The 20,173-nt window shown below is 40.5% G+C and overlaps 1 protein-coding gene across 1 annotated transcript in view; it reads right to left on the reverse strand.

Moving 5' to 3' along the window:
• The window catches only part of LOC144592404 (leucine-rich repeat-containing protein 2-like), a 32,811-nt gene extending 19,942 nt beyond the window's left edge, over positions 1-12,869 (reverse strand). Inside the window, exons 1-4 of the mRNA XM_078396977.1 lie at positions 12,730-12,869; positions 11,477-11,699; positions 10,064-10,220; positions 874-1,010 (exon numbers count right to left, since the gene is read on the reverse strand). Coding sequence (XP_078253103.1) covers positions 874-1,010; positions 10,064-10,220; positions 11,477-11,699; positions 12,730-12,854 — 642 coding nt within the window. The 5' untranslated portion in view covers positions 12,855-12,869. The remainder of the gene's footprint in view (positions 1-873; positions 1,011-10,063; positions 10,221-11,476; positions 11,700-12,729) is intronic.
• Positions 12,870-20,173: the final 7,304 nt, after the last annotated feature.

The raw sequence follows: 20,173 nt of genomic DNA on the forward strand, positions 1-20,173 counted from the left end.
ATGCAACTACCCCCATATGCATGGGCGACTAGTAGGTATTTGCATCCCAATTAAGTTCATAATGCATAGTTTAAGACCACTGACATGGGGTGTATTTTAATGAACATTTGGGGAATTACACATGCTTGGCTGCAAAATAAAACAAGTAAAAAAAACACAGGAACTTAAGCATTGAGTTATGTTGCATTGGAGGTGAAGTTTCTGAATAGAGAGATAAAAACCTGATCAAAGGGTTTGGCAATATGAAAAATTAGAGAGAAAACAAAATATTTGAAAATGTTGAAAAGGAACAAAAGAGATGAGATTGGGCAATACCTTGCAATATCTTGGAATTCTCTGCTACAGAGGGCAGTGGAGGCCAAATCACTGGATGAATTTAAGAGAGAGTTAGATAGAGCTCTGGGGGCTAGTGAAATCAAGGGATATGGGGAGAAGTTGGGCACGGGTTACTGATTGTGGATGATCAGCCATGATCACAATGAATGGCGGTGCTGGCTCAAAGGGCCGAATGGCCTCCTCCACTTATTTTCTATGTTTCTATGTTAGAAAAAAAGCTGAAGGTATTTTACATTTTTAAAAATCCGTCCTTTTTATTCGGATAGACAATTGACCTCTATATTCATCTTCAGAGAATTGCATGCGTGAAAGTAACATAGTGGAATCCTCAACTTTGTGTTTTTATGTGGCATGGGTAGTGAGGATCAGCTGAATGGTACCACATTTACACACTTTATATTACTCTCGTTGAGCAACTGAACAAGTAAATGCTTCTGGTAAATGGTAACCACAGACACCATGTTTGAATTCAACAGCGGTGATGACATGATCAAAAAGAGCTTTGGCACATGTGTAAATGTAATGTAAAAGCATTACCTCAAACGGAAGCTCTGCCAGTTCCAGGTTATTTGATAAATTCAGGTTCTCTAGGCTCTCACAGTTCCCAAGCTCTGGTGGAATGGATGTGAGCTTGTTGAAACTAACATTCAGCTCTTTCAGTTTGGTCAGCTTGCCTGTCAAAACACCAGACATTTTGTTTCTCAGCACCTTGAAACCTTTACAGCAAGGACTGCAATAAGAAGTCTGTCTTACCCAATTGCCAAACACAATTATGCAATTACTCAAAGCACAATCACCTTAAGGGCTACTAATTTTTTGCTTTTACAAATTGCTTTCCTTCAATCCAACATTTTATACTGGAGTATGGATCCATGGGCATCCAACATGGATAGAGTGGATGTGAGAGAATGTCTCCACTGGTGGGAGAATGACTAGAGGTCATAGCCTCAGAATTAAAGGACGTTCCTTTAGGAACATGAGAAGGAATTTCTTTAGTCAGAGGTGGTGAATCTGTGGAATTCTTTGCCACAGAAGGCTGTGGAGGCCAAGTCAATGGATATTTTTAAAGCATGGATAGATAGATAGATTCTTGATTAGTGCGGGTGTTAGAGGTTATGGGGAGGAGGCGGGAGAATGGGGTAAGGAAGGAGAGATAGATTAGTCATATTTGATTGGCAGAGTAGACTTGATGGGACGAATGGCCTAATTCTGCTTCTATCACTTATGATCTTATGAACATGTCACTTTGGTGTCAGCTACAAATTGCATGCCAGCACTGTCACCCAAATTAGAAGGTCATGGGCCCAAGCTCTCCAAAGATAAAAGAACAAACCTCTTGGCTGGCATTTCAGTGCAATGCTGAGGAGTATCGCAGAGTTGAGGTGTTATCTATCAGAGGTGTCCAGCCCATGTTCTCAGGTGGATTCAGAAGGCCCCAACGCGTCAAGATAAGTGAGGAATTTCAAGGTCAGTTTATTGTCACATGTACCAATTAAGGTACCATATCTCTTGCCAATATTTACCCCCTAATAATTTCATTTCAAAACAGATTATCTACTCTTAAATTAAATGAGGACATCCTGCATGAAAATTGCTTGGCACTTTTCATTGGGCATGTTTGGGATATTTTGAATCTTGAACAGCATTATATAAATGCAAATCTTTCAGTCTTTCTGTTTGTAGTTCAAATGGCTTAGGTCTGAGCATGAATGTTTTTCAGGCTATTTTACCCTTGAGGATTAATCCCTCACCCATCCTCTTTGAAAACGACATGTCATTCTTCTGCTAGAAATCACTGGATAGTATTCACATCAGAATGCCTGGCCAATTCATCTCCCTTCATACCTCTCCACTATCAAGTTCTTGAAGCATAACCCTAATTCAACATCAGCAACCGAACACTACAGACCACCTCTTGCACTACCATGGACTTGTTTTTTCCTAAATGCTTTTTGCACTAATGTCTTGCTTTTTGTGCACTCTTTTAATTGAGGTATAAATGATGTTTGTGTGTTCACTCTGTGCCTGTGATGCTGTTGCAAGTAGTATTTCATTGTTGTTGCCCTCACTGTACTTGTACATATGACAATATCCCCGACTTGACTTCCAAGAACACTGGCTAATTAGCAGGCCATAACCTATTCCTAGACATGCACCAGAAAAAATTCTAAACTGAAAATCAAACCTGAACCCAATATTAAATCAGGTAAGCTATAACGTTATTATTAAAATATCCTGACAAAGTCAATTGTAGTTAAATTTGGAGCATGTAAAGCTGTTGTTCTAACTGATTCCGTGGGTTAAGTTAAACTTGCCACAGTTTCAGAAAATGTCATTAATAGGCATTGATAAAGGACCTAATAAATATTTACATTTACATTGAGATGGAAAGGGTCCAGTGAAGACTTAAAATGGGCAATGAATATGGGGCCCCAGAGGTTCTCCATTTCATTGCTACATTCACAACCCCCGCGAAATCAGTGCAGCAATAGTGGAAAAATTTAGATATCCAGATACACTGAGGAACACAACTTAAATATGTCATTGTGGTGTCCCACTTTTACATTGTTTGCAGGTGGGAAAGAAAACAGTTAATATCGAGCCCCAGATTTTTGGTGCAAAGGTGAGGTAGTTTCAATGCCGGAAATCTCAGTTGAAGTACAAGGCAGACACAAGCACTCTAAAATATATGTTAAAGTCATGTAGAAGATAAAACCGCCAACAAGATTTCAAGTCCGTAAAATAATATAATCATGAAGGACAGGGAATATATATAAACTTCCTCTGATAATGGGATGGGGAATGGCATTGTGCTGTATCTTAATTGTTAGCATCTGTCTCAGATCCACTGAGGCTATTTATGAATATGCTACTCATAAACTATCCTCTTTTTCAGAGAAAGCTCTCCTCACCTACTACATGATTTCTGCGAAGCCACTAATCCCCATTACACCCAAGATCCGTTTGACACTAGGAGGGTGATGAACAAAAGGCTAGCACAAAAGCAAAAAGACGACAAAGAACAATAATAAAGAGGAGGTAAATCCATCATGAGATTTCTTTCTCTACTGCAACAGCGTTACCACTCACTGCTGTAGCCAACCCTCTCCACAAATATCTGTAAAATATCTTGGTGGTTTCCTGCCTCTACTGACAACCACCCACCCCACCTGTTCTCCATCTCCATTAAACCGGATAGTTAAGGCCTACCCATTTAGTTTTTCACAAATGTCAGCAATTGAGCACAGTGACTGTCTAATTCTCCATTGTGGCCATTCATCCTTTAAACATGCAGCCTTTACACTGGAGTAGCAGTATTGTAATGAATTACCACCTAGAATTTTTCCATTGTAAAGCTTACATCCTTTTTTGTCAGAATACACTCCTTCCACTCCTCTATACTTATTCAATCATGCCATCAGAAATGTGGGCCAATTGTTTCTTAAATGATAACAATAGACAATAGGTGTAGGAGTAGGCTATTTGGGCCTTCGAACCAGCACCGCCATATCACTGTTGATTCTTTTAGGATATTATAAAGAGTTTTAGGAAATACATCATGAAACGTAGTTACTATTCCAGAAATATATGACCCAACATTTGCATTGCAAATTCCCACAAAGAGTATTGTGATTCAGATAAGAAAATGGACAAGATGTCCTAAGCATGCAGCCACATTTATTCCGAACCACTGCTGGTATCGCTGCTGTTAACTTTCTTATGTGAGGCACATTGAGCAGCAATCAATGAACATGTGGGAAATGATAGAAGAAAGAATGATGTCAGAGGACCTCATCACTGCAAATGTCGATGAAGACCAGACAATTTGGTAAGTTGGAAAAAAACACTATTAAAAAGTTAACAAAGCTAAATTTAAAAGTATGTGTAGGAAGGAACTGCAGATACTGGTTTAAACGGAAGATAGACACAAAATGCTGGAGTAACTCAGCGGGGCAGGCAGCATCTCTGGAGAAAAGGAATGGGTGACGTTTCAGGTCGAGCCACCTTCTGAAAAAGGGTCTCGACCCGAAACGTCACCCATTCCTTTTCTCGAGAGATGCTGCATGTCCCGCTGAGTTAATCCAGCATTTTGTGCCTATCTTAAATTTACAAGCTCATGAAATTTCAATTCATTAATTAAAAACATAAGTTTTTATTAAAATAAAATAAAACAAAAGAGTTTACCTTTTAAATGATGGTTAAGTGACCCCATTCATGAGGCATCAGTTATGATGGTGGTAAAGCTGAGGCAACAGATACGAAGTATATCAGGCCCTCGCTACTCGTGGTGTGTGCATAGCCAGGTCAAGTAGTAAGATCTGCATACACTCTGTGTGTTCCTAACCTCTGTGCTACAGTGTGCATGTCTGGAGTCTAGAACATGCTGCTGTATGCACTGCAGCTAACCACAGATTTCTCTACAGACCTGCCAGCTGTCAGTGCAGTCCCAGCCAATATTTTTTGCGCTTTTGGTCTTTGAGGGATAAATGTTGTCTGGAAGAATTGTACACTTGAAATTATTGTTTATATTTTTATAAACAATCAAAAACTTTGTTTCAATCATGTGTTGAAAGATTTTTTTACAAAATAAATGATATCTATGGAAAATTTATTCTGTGGAAAAGTCACTAGAGTGGAAGAGTCCTCTGTGGCTTGCAGCTCTACTCAAGGAAGTGTTGATGAGGTCACATTTGCGTGCATCAAGGAAGAGTGGAAAATATTAGGCTGGCTTTGATCTTACAGAAATTGCAACAGATACATCAATAATTAAATAATTATAACTGATTGACACATTGGACAACTGTTTAAAAAGTTGCCAAACATTTGAATTGTATGACGATTTACCCAATTCCAAGAATTTAGAAAGCCGGTTCAAAAAGTAATCCACGTTGAATAAAGTATTTGTATTTAGGCCACATGGAGATATGAATAAAGATAAAATGTTGGTGGAACTTAGAATGTCATGAAGCTTCTGCAGAGGGAATGGACAGGCGACATTTCAGATCAGGATCCTTATTGAAATAATTATTTCATGTGCTTTTAAATGTAACTTAATTTTTTGTTTTAAATGTTTTAAATGTTTTAGACTTGAGATACAGCATTATATAGTCTGACCGAGTCAGTGCTGACCAGCGGTCACCCTGTACATCAGCACTATCCAACATACGAGGAAAAAATCACAATTTTGACAGAAGCCAATTAACCTACAAAGCTGTACATCTTTGGAGGATTTCTTTTCAACTTTTAAGGAATTCTCTGGTCTTCATCAACATCTGCAGTGATGAGGCCCAATCTTTCATCTGACATCAATCTTTCTTCCTGCTATTTCCCACATGGTTGCCATTTGCTGCTCAATGTGCCCAGTGTAAGAGCATTAACAGCAATACCAGCAGTGATTCGGCATCAGTGTGACTGCAAGCATGGGCCGAAACGTCATCTATCCAACACCTTCACAGATGCTGCCTGACCTGCTGAGTTCCTCCAGCACTTTGCTTTTTGCTCAAGATTCCAGCATCTATAGTTTCTTGAAGATAGACACAAATGCTGGAGCAACTCAGCGGGACAGGCAGCATATCTGGAGAGAAGGAATAGGTGATGTTTCGGGTCGAGTCCGTTCTTCAGACTAATGTTCTACTCTGTAGTTTCTTGTGACTCCATGAATATACCACGTGACTGAAAAAAAACCTCCTCGATTACACAAGTGCAGAATTAATGAGCAAGTCCTAGCAATTCAGATGGTTTTTAAAAGTGAATATGCCATGCTTTTATTATAGCAATATGAAATAATGAGATTCTACGCAATAATTAAAAGAAGAGGGAAATTAATTATTAATGAAAAGAATGATTTATATGGTCATTTATCAAACGTCATAAATTTTTCCAATATGGCTGAAATTAAATAAATATTCCTGAAAATCAACTAATCTTCATGCAGCATTTTAATGGTTAAGTGTGAGATAGAAAATCTAATTGCATTCCATTTATAGATTTAGCCCAAGGGAAATAAATTATTGATTCTGTTAGCTCCAACTCAAAAACTAAATGGAACACAGTAAAATCTTAGCAGCATAATATGAAACATTTCTTCCCAGTCAATACTCTGTGCCCCATAATTCAACCAGCACAAGTAATCAAATGAATCTCTGACAACAGCAAACTTGATTTTAATTTTTAAATAATTTATCTAAATTATCTCTGAGTGATTTCAAGTGCAATCTAAAACAATTAGCTGGATGATGAATATACAACAATTTCCATCCACAAATCACTGTTTGTGACATTAGTGTTTATTGTTTAACGCATTTATGGTATTCCTGGGCATTAACACATTTAAAATAAACAAACTAGCTGGTAGATTACCAGATGGAGGAAATGTATGCAAATGGATTACATGTCCCTATGCTAATCTCACAAATTGTATTTTCAAGGCTATTATTATTCAAAATGGAAATGAAATAATTCAATTAGATCAGCATGTTCTAATCCCTCTCATGCCTCAGCTGCTGAGAACTGCATATGAAACAGGATCAGACCAAATGTAAATTGACCCTGGGAGAATGTCAGTGAAGTACTGCAATTAGCTTCAGCATGTAAAGAATAACGCGGAAGCTTTGCTTCTGTTTGTTATTCACTGACCCCTGCTAAAAGGAACTATATATTTAGATCTTTACTCTTCACCAGAATTTATTTAGGCTCCATGTCCTCATCTGGGATTGTCCCATTGATGTTCACGATCTAGAATAATACATGAAAACAAATATGATTTCAGTACCATCTGCCAGCCAGCTTCCAGCAATGGGCTCTGCTGGTTACATGAGGGGCACTCTGGAATATTGAAAACCTGCCTGACTCACGATGCTATATATTGGATTGCTACCCAAGACTGACGTGGCACATGATGTGGTACGCCATTTTGGAACCACTGGAAGATAAATGTAATCTGTCTTCTTCCAGTAGTAAGCTGCTCATTGCACAACTGACTAGCACACCTGGAAAGGTGGGAGATCATGGATCAACTATTTTGTGAACAGTTGCACATATTAACTATTGGCAACACAGAAAAGACACTGGATGTCATGCATCATGGAATATCACATCTTCAGGGCTTCGCATTGAATTGTTCTGCAGTATCTCTTCAACGGGTGGCAATGTGAACTGTGAGGAGGATGCTATGAGGATGCAGGGTGATTTGGACAGATTGTGTGAGTGGGCAGATGCATGGCAGATGCAGTTTAATGTGGATAAATGTGAGGTTATCCACTTTGGTGGCAAGAACAGGAAGGCAGATTATTATCTAAATTATGTCAAGTTAGGAAAAGGGGAAGTTCAACGAGATCTGGGTGTCCTTGTACATCAGTCACTGAAAGTAAGCATGCAGGCACAGCAGGCAGTGAAGAAAGCTAATGACATTTTAGCCTTCACAACAAGAGGAGTTGAGTATAGGAGGACAGAGGTCCTTCTGCAGTTGTACAGGGCCCTGGTGAGACCATACCTGGAGTATTGTGTGCAGCTTTGGTCTCCAAATTTGAGGAAGGACATTCTTGCTATTGAGGGAGTGCAGCGTAGGTTCACGAGGTTAATTCCCGGGATGGCGAGACTGTCGTATGTTGAATGAACGGAGCGACTGGGCTTGTATACACTGGAATTTAGAAGGATGAGAGGGGATCTTATTGAAATATATAAGATTATTATGTGATTGGACACGCTGGAGACAGGAAACATGTTCCCGATGTTGGGGGAGTCCAGAACCAGGGGCCACATTTTAAGGATAAGGGGTAGGCCATTTAGGAAAAACGTTTTCACACAGAGAGTTGTAAATCTGTGGCATTCTCTATCTCAGAAGGCAGTGGAGGCCAATTCCCTGGATGCTTTCAAGGGAGAGTTAGATAGAGCTCTTAAAGATAGCGGAGTCAAGGGATATGGGGATAAGGCAGGAACGGGGTACTGATTGTGGATGATCAGCCATGATCACAGTGAATGGCGGTGCAGACTCGAAGGGCCGAATGGCCTACTCCTGCACCTATTGTCTATTGTCGCTAAAATACAGCCACTGTATTACAGTGCGGAGACCCGCACCTATACCATCCCCTTTCCTGATGTCTTCATGTCCTCTTCAATTTCTGCACAAACCCTTCCTCAAAAGTTCCCTTCTTGGAACTTCACAACCATTTCCTCAGGCATCCTCTTCAGATCATCTCTTCAGCAATTCCCCCATCACCTGCTCCGCACAGCCGTACATCAATTATTTCTATAGAAACACCTCCATCACTTTCCAAACACACCTCTATCACCTCTTCAAGATCTCAGGAGCCTCATCATCTCAATGATTATCCTTACAATAATTTCCTCGGGTGTCTTAATCATATTCCCAGCAACTTCTTCATTATAAAAAAGTATTCTGTCCACCATTCCACTGAAACACCACCACCATCCCGAGTCTGTCCCCTAAAACTGAGTGCTCTCCCGCCAATCTGCCATCCCCACAGTCCTCAACTCCCCAACCTCACCTCCCTCCAATCCTCACCATTGATTATCTTTGTCCAATCAATCTGTGATCCAACAGACTTGCTCCACAACTTCCACCCTCTGGAAGGATTCAGGAAATCCCTGGCACCAGGAAGAGCCATGATTTGGATAAGAAAGTGCTAGGTATGATTAGCAAGTTTGCAGATGACACTAAGGTGGGTGGTATCGAAGATGGTTGTACAAAATTGCAGTAGGATCTTAATCAGTTGGGCTGAGGAATGGTTGATGGGGTTTAATACAGAGAAATATGAAATGATGCATTTCTGGTAGTCTAACCAAGCCAGGACCAACACAGTAACTTCTTCACAGTCTGAAGAAGGGTCTCGACCCAAAACGTCACCCATTCCTTCTCTCCAGATATGCTGCCTGTCCCACTGAGTTACTCCAGCTTTTTGTGTCTACCAACACAGTGAATGACAGGGCTCTGGAAAGTGTTGTAGAGCAGATGGATCTAGGAATGCAGGTACAAAGTTCCTTGAAAGTGGTGTTACAGGTAGATAGAGTGGTCAAACTTGGCTTTTGGCACATTGACCTTCATCAGTCAGTGTATTGAGTAAAGAAGTTAGGAGGTTATGTTACAGTTGTAGAATACATTGGTGAGGCCAAATTTGGAGTATTGTATTCAGTTTTGGTCACCATGTTATGGGAAAGATTTTGTTAAGATGGAAAGGGTGCAGAAAAAAAATCCGAGGATGTTTCCAAGACTTGAAGGCCCAAGCTATAGGGAGAGGTTGAGGAGGCTGGACTTTATTCCTTGGAACATAGGGGGATGAGGGGTGATCTTATGGAGCTGTGTAAGGAATAGATAGGGAAAATGCACAGAGTCTTTTACCCAGAGTAGGGGAATCAGGAACCAGAGGACATAGGTTTAAGGTGAGTGGGAAAAGATTTAATAGAAACCCAAGGGTTCACTTTAAAAAATAATACAAGGGTGGTAGGTATATAGAACGAGCTTTGAGCTGTAAGGAATTACTGTAAATGAATAGAAGGTAATAACTGGATTCGCATTTCATTCTGTAAGTGAGCAAAACCTAACGATTTGTGTGAACTACATTCAAGTATCTCACTGATAAAATGACTAATTTGTGTTCAAATTGCAACCGTATATATTTTAAAATGACAGGCACCCAGAATACGTATGTATCTGGATTCAAGAACAAATTGAAGCTCAGTTTCTCTGCAAAATATTAGCAATCTGTACCTATTTCAACTGGAAGTTCCCTGATCCAATTCCTGGATAAATCCATCACAATCAGATCCTGGAACATGACAATGAATGGTGGAATGATTTCAATGCTTGTTTTCTTAATATGCCACTCTTTGAGATATGTCTTCTCCTTTAATGAATCAGGAAGTTCCTGTCAAAAAAGAAAGATGCAATCATGTCATAAAGTAAATTTCCTGTTCTCTATCTAGCAATGACTTGGGCACAAATCATTTTGAGCAATTGGTTCATCTCCTGGAAGTGGTTAGTGTGGTAACTGAATGGAACAGAAAGCCCATAGAATACAAATAAGTAACTTTGCTCAGAATTTTTTCACACAAATATCCAATTTTTAAAAAAAAAACGGAGACAAGAGACTGCAGGTGTTGGAAACTTGAGCAAGAAAAAAGTGCTTGAGGAACTCAGCAGGTCAGGCAGCACCCGTGGAGGGAAATGGACGGACGATATTTTGGGTCAGGTCACTTCATCAGTCTGAAGAAGAGTCTCGATCCTAAACATCATCTGTCAATTTCCCTCCACAGATGCTACCTGATCTGCTGTGTTCTCCAGTACTTGGTTTTCAGCATTTGCTTTTAATCATTATGTAATGGTTGCATTTGTAAAATATCAAAAATATTCCATAATGCTTTTACAGATCAATGAATATGGAAATTTACCCTAATTCCAACATTAAATATCCACATCTATTTAAAGCTTTACAATGTTTCCCTGGATGTATAGTACCTGATGTTGCTGAGTCTCGTCTCCCATTCACCACCCTTATTAATGTGTTCTCTGTATCAGGGCTAACGTACACTAAATTATATTCAAATTATTTCAAGTGATCTGACTTTGCAAATCCAGGCAAGAGTGCAAATATAGTTCTTCATTGACTTATTCATTTTGATGCTATAGCCAGATATATGGTCATTACTTTCCCCATCCGTTTATGGTTACAAGCACATCATCTGACAGACAAAAGGTAGCATCAATAATATTAAGAAACTACATCTCCTCTACTCTGAACCAACTGTGTAGGAATTTTAGACACAAACAGCTGGAGTAACTCAGCAGGGCAGGCAGCATCTCTGGAGAGAAGGAATGGATGATGTTTCGGGTCGAGAACCTTCTTCAGACTGCAGAATTTTATTTGACAGGTCAGTTTACCATGACACAATGTTCTTTTTTCCCCAAATAGGTTGTCTGTTGCATATACATTTAAACGTTAAATGTAATTTTATGGTGGCTAATACATACTAAACACCAGATTCAGTTTACCCAGATCGTTGGAGTTTATAATCCCGATTCATTTTGGAACTTCTATTGATTTTCCTATTCCATTGCTATATTGGCAGCTGAATAAGTAAATGTAATCTAATCAATAAGAAGTAATTTTGTTTAAAAACAAACCTTCCAATCCATTCCTTGCAGTTCAAAAATAAATCTTTTGTTCTTGGTTATAGTATTCTTCCTCAATTCCAGAAAACCTAGGAGGTGAGTGTCCTTTCCAGTGCTGTTTACATGGTTCATTCGAACGTGCACTTCACCATTCAGTACACCTTTATTCTGCTCAATGTAATTCTTAATGGCTCTTCTTCTACGTTCAAGCGTCTGTGCCCATTCCTCATTGATCCTTAAATGAAAGATGATCAAATAAGGCAGAGACTTTTTGTGATGTTTTCATGAACCAGAGCAAGTTTAAAATGATAACCGCAAGATGTTTTGGTGGGCGTGAGGCAAGTGATAGGGGGATCCAGGCCAGGAGGGGTTGCTGGGCAGATGGAGCAAGGGATGGGGGGGAATAGAGATAGTGACAGAGGAGGACTTAAGTGGGAGACAACAGAGGAGCGTAGATTTGAAATCTGGTAAGACAGGAAGGTGATGAAGCCAGATATGGGTGGGATGGTGTGCAGTTGGGAATAGTGGGGAGAGAGAAGGCAGGGTGAATGAGTGGGTTAAGTGTGTGTAATAAGCAGATGGAGCCAGGAGAGGGACAGGAAAGAAACTGGATAACAGGGGGTGGAGTTGGAAAGAGAATGTTTGCAAGAAGATCTGGGCAGATCAGAAGGAAAGAGAAAGCCTCGCAGCGGATGTAGATGACCTGAAATTGGAGAATTCAATGTTCATGCTGTGGGTCGTAGATGTTTGCTGTGTGGAGGGGAGTTGAAATTGTTTGCAACCGGAGGCTCAAGATGGCCATTGCAAACCAAGTACAGGTGCTTGGCAAATTAGTTGCCTCGTCTGCACTTGGTCTTGCCAACGAAGCAGGGGTCACATCAAAAGTGCTGTATGTGATAGACAAGATTGGAGGAGGTGCATGTGAATATCTGCCTGACATGGAAGGGCTGTTTATATCCCTAGATGGTGGTGGAGGAGGACCTGTAGGAACAGGTGTTACACCTCCTCCAGCTGCAGGGAAAAGTGAATGGAGACGGGAGGGATGGGTGGGGAGGGATCAACAACCCAGAGAGTCATGGAGATTGTGGAAAGCAGAAAGGAGTGCGGAGGGGAAGAGGTTTAAATAAATATGTTTTGTTGGTGACACAGATCATGAACATGCCGCTACTGAATTTATTTAACAAAACCATTTGAACATTGCTTAAGCAGCTGTGAATAGAATTCTGCACAGTTTGCTTTGACGTGAACAACAAAAGAGAACTTACTTCACTAATGCGCTTTTCTCCTGTCTATCCTTCTCTTTTCTTTGCCGCTCTTTATATTTTTTTACTCTTCCTTCCCATAAGGTTCTTACAGAAGACAGATCATAAACAACTATAACAGGAGCCATTGTTGGAGTCTTCCAATTGTTGCTGAACAATCTGCAGTTATTAGAAAAAATAGTATTAGCAATTTAAATTTAAACAAATGTAAGCAGGGGCAAGGCTCTTCCATCTAATTGTACTAAACACATTTAGGACACAAGGATGAGAATTGTGTTAAACATACCCTCAAAAGCAGTTACTTTAACTTCTTACAAGTCATCAAGAATTAAACATTTTTCCCCTTGATTTTTCTACTCCATGTCGTTCTATTTCTAAGGAAGGTTTGCCATTTGAAATTACCTTGCTTGCAGGTTCTAACTGAAGTGCCATGACTCTGCAGCACATGGTGAGACACTTCAGAGCCAGTTCAAGCCATGGCTCTGATTCATACTGCAAGTTTAGTTCAGTGTGAATCAGAAATCATTCCAACAATGTTACACTTGCAAAGTAAATACATTCTAAGCCAATCAATTTCTAGACCCTTCAAATCAGAGTATCACAAGGACAAATTGAGTTCTGCCAAACGGTGCAATGGGTTACCTTGGGGTCTAAGATCTATTTTTACTGCAGTATATACTAAGGGTTAGTTATCACAAACATTATAACTTACAAGAGCAATCAAGTAAGATATTGGGTGGAAATGGGCATTTGCTATTTTGATTTCCATTTTAAAAAATGTTTTTGTATTCAGAGGTAATAAACACTAAAATAAAAATAGAAAATGCTGGAAATACTCAGTAGGTCAGGCTGCATCTGTGGAAAGAGTTAATGTTTCAGGTTGAATAATAGCTGTATCAGTTGCTTCCAGACATGCTCTCTTTGTACTATTCCAGGGTACAAAACTATATGTCATCATTCAAATCAGTACAGTTGTGCTCATTAAAGTCTCATCTTAGCTCTCCATGTTAGAAGATTGCGATTTCCAGCTTCAGTCCATGCTGTGTACAGTTTCTGGTTGCCGCTCCATATGAAAAATGTGGAGAGGATGCAGAAGAAATTTATTAGTTTGTTGCTTGGGATAATGTTTTTCCAGAACTCAGACAGGAGAGGCTGGAATGGTTTACTTGGGAGCAGGGGAGTCTAAGGGTGGGGGGTCTGATGGAGGTATACAAAATTTTGGGGGACATAGATAGGATAGTTGATAGATAATCTCGAGGGCATATAATTAAGATAAGGGGAATGCAGAAGGGATCTGAGGAAGAATGTGTTACCCAGAAGGAGTTTGGAATCTGGAACATGTTGCCTCAGTGGATGGTGGAACCATATTCAAAAGTCTCACAGCATTTATGCAATATTCAGATGAACATGAATCACCGAGATATAGAAGACTATGGGCCAAGTGCCAGTAAGAAAGATTTAAGTAGATTGGGGGAGGGGGGCGGGGGGGGATACCAGTTTTCTCCTCCTCTTTGTATCATGAACTACTTTGTCGTTCTCTCCTAAATGGCTTATGACCAATTTTAAGATCATCTTCCTTATTGTAGTCATCCAAAATGAGGATGATGTTCAGTATCTGAAATAAAAAAACAGGCGATTCTGGAGATACCCAGCAGGGCAGGCACCTCTGGAGAGGAATACAGGTTTAATGTTTCAGGTACATGAGCTTTTAAGAAAACTGAGAAAAGTTGCATGAAAGGGAGGACTGGGGAGAACAAATGGAATGTCTGTTGGGGAGTGGGGGCTGAGGAGACCAAGAGAGACCCGAGTGACACAAATGGCCGAGAGATGGTGATAAGCGAGTGATAATCACAGATGTACTGCCTAGAGATTTAAAAAGAGGGAGGTGAATATCAAACAAATGTTGAGAAAACAATGGTGGAATATTACAAAGAAACAAACACTGGAAGCAAAATACTTCAGGTGCTGGAAATTCAAATTAAAAACAAAATAGGGCCTGGCAGCGTCTGCAGGGAAAAAAAAATACTGTACATTTCAAGTCATTGAACAGTCATCAGGAATTCCCAAACAGGATAGACTTAAATTATCGAATTCAATGCTGAGTTCTGAGTGTGCCCAGTTAGAAGGTGAAATGTTATTCTTCAGGCTTACTTTGAGTTTCATCTGAGTAGTGTGAGAGGCCAAGGACTGAGGGGTCGGAATGGACGGAGTGTTAAAGTGATAAGCAACCAGAAGCTCAGGGTCACTCTTGCAGACTGAATGGAAGAATTCTGTAAAGTGTTCTGCCAAACTGTGTTTTGTTCCTCAGAGGTGACCACATCACAACTAATGAGTACATCTTAAGTCGTTCCACCTAAATATAGGCAGAATTACAATGACCTGGCCCTACCTGCTCCATAGCCAAACTATCCTCTCATAACAGTATCAAAAGTGGAATTTATACTCTTGCTTACTATTCAGTATGGTTTATGGACATTACAGTGCAGTTCCTCGGGCGAGAAGTTGAACTGTTCTGGAGAGAGTAGATGTTGTGGCGTCCGCCATGACGCCAGGTTGACAATGACTGCACTGAGATTCTTAGTACGGTGAACTCATGTTTCTGACAATAGTTGACGAGAAGGTCCGGCTCCACACATTGGCATTGTCCTTTGTCGTCACTGAGGAGGCACTGGCTATTCTGGATTTATCTCAGCAGCTCACTCTGGCCTCAAGAGAAACTGCTGGTGGAGTCAGGCTTCTTCTAAGCCTGCAAAAAGAGGCACAATTAATAACAACTAATGACAGGCAATAGATAGAGTGGATATGGAAAGGACGTTTCCACTGGTGGGAGAGTTTAGGACTAGAGGTCATAGCCTCAGAATTAAAGGACACTCTTTTAGAAATGATGTGAGGAGGAACTTATTTAATCAGAAGGTAGTTAATCTGTGGAACTCATTGTCACAGAGAGCTGTGGAGGCTAAGTCAGTGGGTATTTTTAAGGCAGAGATAGACAAATTCTTGATTAGAACGGGTGTCAAGGGTTATAGGGAGAAGGCAGGAAAATAGGATTAGGAGGCACAGATTAGCCATGATTGAATAGCGGAGTAGATACCATGGCCGAATAGCGTAATTCTATAACTGTGTGTGAGTTGTCTCCCCCTTTCTCCCCCGGCTGGGGCTCCTGGGTTTGCAAGGAGTAGGGCTGACGAGGTGTAGGTGAGTTGATCCAATAACCATTAGTTGGATCCAGCTGTGGCTCATTTGACTGTGGCCTCAGCTTGGTCCAGAGTGTTGGGGTTTTCCAGCAACCAAGCGATGTTAATGGTGATGATCGTAGGCTTCTTCTGTCTTATCTGCTGGCAATGAGGATTGGAGCGGCCCTTAGGAAGAACAGGATTTGGAACAGACCCAACAGGAGGGCATTAAAGCGGGAAAGCCCATCCACATTCCCATCCCCTGTGATCTCTCTGTCTCTGTGATCTCTCCCTCTCACCGTCTCACCCTCTCCCCTCAGGGAGGTTTGTTAGAGCAGTACATCTACTCAAGGAACTGCTGTGCTGCAAGTTGCAACCACAAGGGAGAGGCCAAGGTGGTGCTCGGCCTCTAGCTCGGTCCAGAGTACCAGTGTTTTTCAGCTGCCATGCCATGTTAGTGGTGATGTTCGTAGGCTTATTCTGGCCTGTCTGCTAGCCACTCGGATCGGAGAGGCCCTAAGGGAGGACGTTACGTCACGTCATAATGTGAAAAGTGCAAACTTTTTGGAATGAAGCGAGATCTTCCAATTATTAATGCTTCTTCCTCAACACACAGCAAGGCCCCATAGCAGAAGCGTCCATGTCGCGGGGCTGGAAACGGGAAGTGGCCTGAGCTAATTCTGCTGCCACCATCATCTATTGTACGTGATAGCTCCCACTGATTGTCGCCGGAAGCTTGTGTCCTTTTCAGCTCAGACGATGACAGTGATGTAATATTTGGAACATAGACGATGGACACGAAAGAAGAAGAACACACAGCATAAATGTAAGATATTTTATATTCAAAACTGCTGATGCCTTTGGCTGTGTAATAAATCTTCAAAGTGAATAATTTTCTGAGGGCCTATTGACTTGCGTTAAGATAAAAAGTAAGATCTTTCATGTTTCTTCTCTCAAATAAAATATGGATTATACAGGTCAGGGAATATTTTCACAGTTAACTTTCCTTCCGTAACTCTATTCCAAGGTTAACATCCTTCTGTGAATGTCAAACTGTAGCTCTTCAGCTGGCAGTTCACTTGGAGGCTGACCTCACAAACCTGGAATGGACAAATACAGCAGTGCCTCGGCTAAATATTTCCCTTCAGAATTCCAGCATTGGCCATCTCGGTGCAGACTTCATGCAGTTGATGTGCTTGCAGGAAAGATACACGAAGGATCCTAATAGGATCTGCCCTGAATTGGCTGAGCTATGTTGGATTGGCAGAAGGTACACTACAGTCAACTTGGGTGATGATGAAAATGGGAAACTGGGCAGAGTCCTCAGTCTGAGCTGCCAATTAATTAAACCTTGTGTGAACTAGGCTGAGGACGGGATCATTTTAGCTGTGTCACCCCAAGCCAACCACTGACACCATTTTGACATGCTAATCACAATGATTTGAAGAGATAGATATATGGAGTTAACAAGAAATCAATGCTTTCAAAACAGAATGTAATATTACCAGCAAAACGTAAACAGGTTTTTGAAAAAAAGTTTGGGACTTCTTGTTTAATTAGAAATCATATGGATCTCTTCCAAGGTGATAATCTATGTGACGGGCTACAGAAGGCTCAAGTGACAAAATGAAAAAAACACATGTTTAAATTTGCAGCATGCATGGAGGTCACTCAGTAATTAATATTACTTTGCACTCTAAGATCCAAATTTGATCTAGCACCCATGCTGAATGATTCATCCTTGTCCTCACTGGCCTTCAACATAGTTTTTCCCAAGATAAGGATATAAACTATGGTTCCTTATATTCACATAACAAAAAGACATTACCTCAAATTAAACTGCTCTTTCGTATTCATGTGAAGATGCACAAACTATTTTGACTATTTTCTGCCTGACCTGGTTGCTAACCATTGACCTTGGTTTATCCTAAGAGCTGGACTTCCACCTGTAATGACAAGTGAAAATTAGACAGCAAGAGATATGTTCATGAGTCATTGGAGCAGAATTCGGCCATTTAACCGAATGAGTCTACTCCGCCATTCAATCATGGCCGATCTCTTTCCTTCCCAACCCCATTCTCCTGCCTTCTCCCCATAACGTTTGACACCTTTACTAATCTAGAACTTGTCATTCTCCCTTTCATAAATACCCAATGACTTGGCCTCCACAGCCATCTGTAGTCTGAGAGTGAGCATATACTGTGACAGATTTGGACAAGCAAGGAAAAAGCAATGTGATTCTCATTGATGACAGGGTGAAAAAAAATAGAATGTTACTGTTGCCTGAAGATAAATATCTGCGTAGTTATCCCCTGGAGATGCAGAAGTTCAGGAAAAAAAGTGAAGCATCAGAAGTGGACCACATGAAGCCAAGAGAAGAATAAAAGTTAGAGGAGAATATTGTGCCATGTCTTTGTAGCAACAATCAGCATTCATCACATGTCTGTAAATACTATTTTTAAATACCATTTTACTTGTTTTGATAGAGGTTTACTGACCCAAAATGTTAAATCTATTTCTCCCTCCTTAGCTGTCACCCGACCTGCAGAGTATTTTTATTTCAGATATCCTGAATCTACAGTATTTTTGCCTTTGATCCATTTTAACAGCTACCGTTGAATCCAGTACTATTACCCATTTATGTTGGACACTCCAGATCTGGAATTGTTCAGTTTAGGCTAAGGGCATAACAATCTTTAGGAGGAGAAGGTGTGGAAGAGGAGAAAAGTGAGACGGAAAGAAATGTATAAATCGACATTGTATAAAAGGCAGGAAAACGTTTAAAATATATTCCGATAGAGCTTCTCAGATGCAGACAGCATATGAAAGTCACACGAATTACAAGATTTCCTTAACCTTTTAACTTCGGCTATGTCTTTGCCAAAGACTGATAACAATCATGCCGAACGTGCATTTTCACAAAAGTTCAGCAGCACATTATTATTCATTTGGGCTTTTCACTTGCAAACTTTGAAATTCAGAACTGCTGGGCTTCTGTCTGCTCATTACTATTCCAAAAAATGTTTCTCAATTTTGAACACTCACTGACCAAGGATTTCCAGAAGTCAGTGATGTTGCACTTGCTCAATGAGATTTTGAGAACATCCTTGAATCTTTTCTCTTTACACCTCAAAATCTCTTACCATGATATGGAATTGAGTGTCTATATTGAGGGTCTGATAGTCGGATTGGTCTGCCTGACAAGGCCAATTTAGCGTAACAAGGGATTGAGTACTGGGGTTGTTGGCCTGGTTCACTTACTCTGAATTGGAAGGATTTTGCAGAATCAGTTTTATTGATATCTCTCCAATATTACAATATGCCTGTTGTAAGTAGAGCAAGTTTCAGAAGCCCACAAAGTGCTGGAGTAACTCAGCAAGTCAGGCACTATTCCTGGATAGGAGCCGTTTCAAGTCGAGAACCTTCTTCAGACTCAGACTTGCAAAGTACCTCAACTTCTCTTTATTCTCCATCTTTGTTTCTACATTAAGTCTCAGAGGCATTTTGAGGATATGAATTTCTGTTGAGTTTGATATCCTGATCTTCAAAAACATGGTAGGCTGGTGGAGGACTTTTTCAAAGATATTGTGATGTTCAGTCCATTCTCTCAAATGCCTCCATGAAGATCTTACAGAGGTGTATAAAATCATCCGTGGAATAGATATTGTGAATGCACAGTGTCTTTTACCCATGGTAAGGGAACAAAGAATGAGAGGACATAGGTTAATGTGAGAAAGGAAAGATTTAATAAGAACTCAAGGGGCATCCTTTTCACTCAGAGGGTAAAGGGTAAAGGGAACAAGCTGTCAAAGGGGGTAGTTTCAGCAGGTACAATAACAACGTTTAAGTGTCACTTCGATAGGCACATTGACAGGAAAGGTTTAGAGGGATATATAGGCCAAATCCAGTCAAATGGGACTAGCTTAGATGGGGCATTTTGGATGGCATGTACGAGTTGGGCTGAATGGCCTGTTTCTGTGCTGCATGACTCTACAACTAAGAGTTGTTAGAACTTGGAGTACACCCTCCAAAGGCACATATGCAGAAATATCTTCAGTGCACGGCAGCTCATTTATTGAAGTATGGGTGACTTTGCTTCTGGATTTAAGGCAATCTAGGTTGTTCATTTGTCATAAAGATTATCTCCACTCCCACACGAAGTTGGTTTGAGATGAGGTGAAGCACTGTGGTGATGAACATTGAAAGGATTGTCGAGGCAATTGAGATTCGATCTGTTGTGGACTAATTAGTTAGGATCACAGTTTGTAAGCCAT

This window comes from Rhinoraja longicauda, chromosome 3 (genome assembly GCF_053455715.1).
Source record: "Rhinoraja longicauda isolate Sanriku21f chromosome 3, sRhiLon1.1, whole genome shotgun sequence".
Classification (NCBI taxonomy): domain Eukaryota; kingdom Metazoa; phylum Chordata; class Chondrichthyes; order Rajiformes; family Arhynchobatidae; genus Rhinoraja; species Rhinoraja longicauda.